This window comes from Polistes canadensis, unplaced genomic scaffold (assembly GCF_001313835.1).
Source record: "Polistes canadensis isolate GaletaPanama2010 unplaced genomic scaffold, ASM131383v1 scaffold_242, whole genome shotgun sequence".
Lineage (NCBI taxonomy): Eukaryota > Metazoa > Arthropoda > Insecta > Hymenoptera > Vespidae > Polistes > Polistes canadensis.
The window spans coordinates 173,974-176,776 of NW_014569789.1; the positions used below are offsets into that span (position 1 = coordinate 173,974).

Below are 2,803 nucleotides of genomic sequence, written 5' to 3' on the forward strand. Positions count from 1 at the left end.
TTATATTTCTATATATATATATATATATATATAGACTTTTTTTTCTACAATAATTGTTATAAAATAAAATAACATTCGATTCGCAAAGAATTAGAAAAGAAGAAACAAATTAAAAGTATCTACTTTTTACTATTCGATAATATTAAAAATATTATCCGAAAGATATTTAACGAATCTCGATATAAAAAAGAAAGAAAAAGAAAAATTCTATACACTATAACTTTTCACGAAGAAAATAATAAAATTATATATGCATGTGGCGTCTAATGTACATGCAATATCATGAACACGTTTCTTAATAACATTAATTGGTAATAAAAGTCGTGTTCGTGTGTTCGTGTTTATTGATATTTATCATTCGTTTGAATATTAAATATTATTTTCAATTGCAATCACATTTGTTTTTCTTCTTAATTTCGAAAGAATTTTTAATTGTTTTCTTTTCTTTTTTTGCACATAAAAAAAAATTCAATTTAATTAAATTAATATTTATTATAATATATTTTTATATATATACTTTGTTTTCTATAATAATCATTACAAAATAAAATACCACTAGATTCCCAAAGAATTAAAAAATACGAACAAATTTAAAGTATCTACTTTTTACGATTATTAAAAATATTATCAAAAAGATATTTAACGAATCTGTCGACATAAAAAAAGAAAAGAAAAAGAAAAAAATTCTATACGCTATAACTTTTCACGAAGAAAATAATAAAATTATATATGCATGTGGCGTCTAATGTATATGCAATATCACGAACACGTTTCTTAGTAACATTAATTGTTAATAAAAGTCGTTTGAAGAAAGTACGAGTAACCTTATAACAACTGACTATACCATAATTTGAGCAATATAGTTTGCAACTCGTAACGATAATGGCTCGCTAAGACTCCATTATCTTGGAACATAAAACTCTGTTATACGTCAAGTCCTTCATCCTTCGTAATATCTAATAAGAAGGAAAAGATAACTATCTGAAAACATTTAATTAACATTTTCTTTTTTTTTCCAAAGTAAAAGAAGAAAAAGAAAAAGAAAAAGTAAAAGCAAAGAAAGAGAACGTTCTTGCCAACCCTTAAAACGACACCCTTCATTTAAACAGAAATAAAAATGAAAAGTAATTTAACTTCATTTCAAATTTCTTCTTTCTTCTCGATAATTTAAAAATGACACCACCATCATCATCATTATGACTTACACACACAACGTATCAATCAATTAATTAATTAAATTAATCTTACAAATCTTGAATTATATATAATATCAGATTATTTTTTAATAAATCATTTTACGCGTGTACCTGGAATAATATATATCAAAAATTAAATTATTAAGAATAAATAAATATAAATATATAACATCGTGACACCACGTCTGTGTATATGTGTGAAACAATTTTGTTTGATATTATACAATATCATAAATTCTCAATTATGTTCACTGTAAGTTAATTTCTTTTCAAAAATTCCATCAAAAAAAAGAAAGAAAAATATCATTGTCGAGTTGAAAACAAAAAAATAAATAAATGGTCAAAATCAACAAAATATGTATATTATAATCAACGTTAAATTACAGAAATGGAATCTGGTGCATCACGAAAAAGAAATTGTACCCTGTTGTTCGCCAACTCAATTCTCACCGATGCAACTTCTATATATCGACAGTAACAGCACGATAAAACAGAAGACTTTACCTAACATGGTCGTCGAAGCTTGTGGTTGTATGTGACAATAACTTATTTTTACCCCCTAACTAAGGCACACAACGAAAAAGTGAAAATTATTAAAAAGAAGAAAAAGAAAAAGAAAAAAAAAAGAATAATAATAATAATAATTAAATTGATGACACCATTTCAAACTTCTATGTTTTATATAGACTTCTATGTTTTTTTATATAGAATTTATTTTTATATAAACATTCTTCGATTTTAATTTCTTTTTTTTTCTTTTTTTTCAACGAGAACTCTTTTTCGTACACAGATAACATCGAATTTAAAATTAAATAAAACACAAATATATTATATATATATATACAATGAATAAGAATTCATAAAAATGATTAAAATTCGTCTTCGAATGAGATATAAGGTTGTTAAGTAAAATCGAGAATACTAGCAACGGAGCCATGGGAAATTAGTAGATAAAATTAACATGGAAGATGAAAGATAGAGAGAGAGAGAGAGAGAGAGAGAAAGAGAAAGAGAGAAAGAAGAATGTACAATATATGTGTGTGTATATACATATATATTAATCAAGAATTTCGTTACACCATATTGTAGCTACCTATCGTTGGAAGATAGATAAGGAAAATAAATCCTTTGGGATTGTGAAATTAAGCATGGCTTTGATGAGAAAACATTTCTTTGTTATATTATCTTATACACACAACTATTATTAATTTATATATGTATATATATGTGTTATATATAATTTCGTGTCTATGTTTTCAATCAAAAATCACATTAACTACATTTTATATAGAAAATTTTGCTTACATGTGTAATTAATATTGTTTCAAATTTGTCTATGTATGTATGTATGTGTGTGTGTGTGTATGTGTGTGTTTTTATTATACACATATATTTATGTTCTGTGTAAAACGATAACAAGAATAATGACATTAGATTATTTTAATTTTCTTTTTTTTTTTCTTTTTTTCTATTATGATTTTGTATACACACCGTACATATTATATAAATATTAATTTCTATGATTTAATGTGAAGACACGAAATTTTGGAAATATTACACTTTTGTCTTATATCTTCTTTTACATTTAAAAAAAAAATTTCTTGTTT

The 2,803-nt window shown here is 23.8% G+C and overlaps 1 protein-coding gene across 1 annotated transcript in view; it reads left to right on the plus strand.

The window, feature by feature from the left end:
- Positions 1–1,799, plus strand: part of LOC106790503 (inhibin beta A chain) — a gene marked incomplete at its 5' end in the record, with an annotated part of 2,461 nt that extends 662 nt beyond the window's left edge. The window contains 1 exon segment of the mRNA XM_014755458.1: positions 1,583–1,799. Within this exon segment, the coding sequence (XP_014610944.1) occupies positions 1,583–1,735 (153 nt within the window).
- Between the last annotated feature and the right edge of the window lie 1,004 nt (positions 1,800–2,803).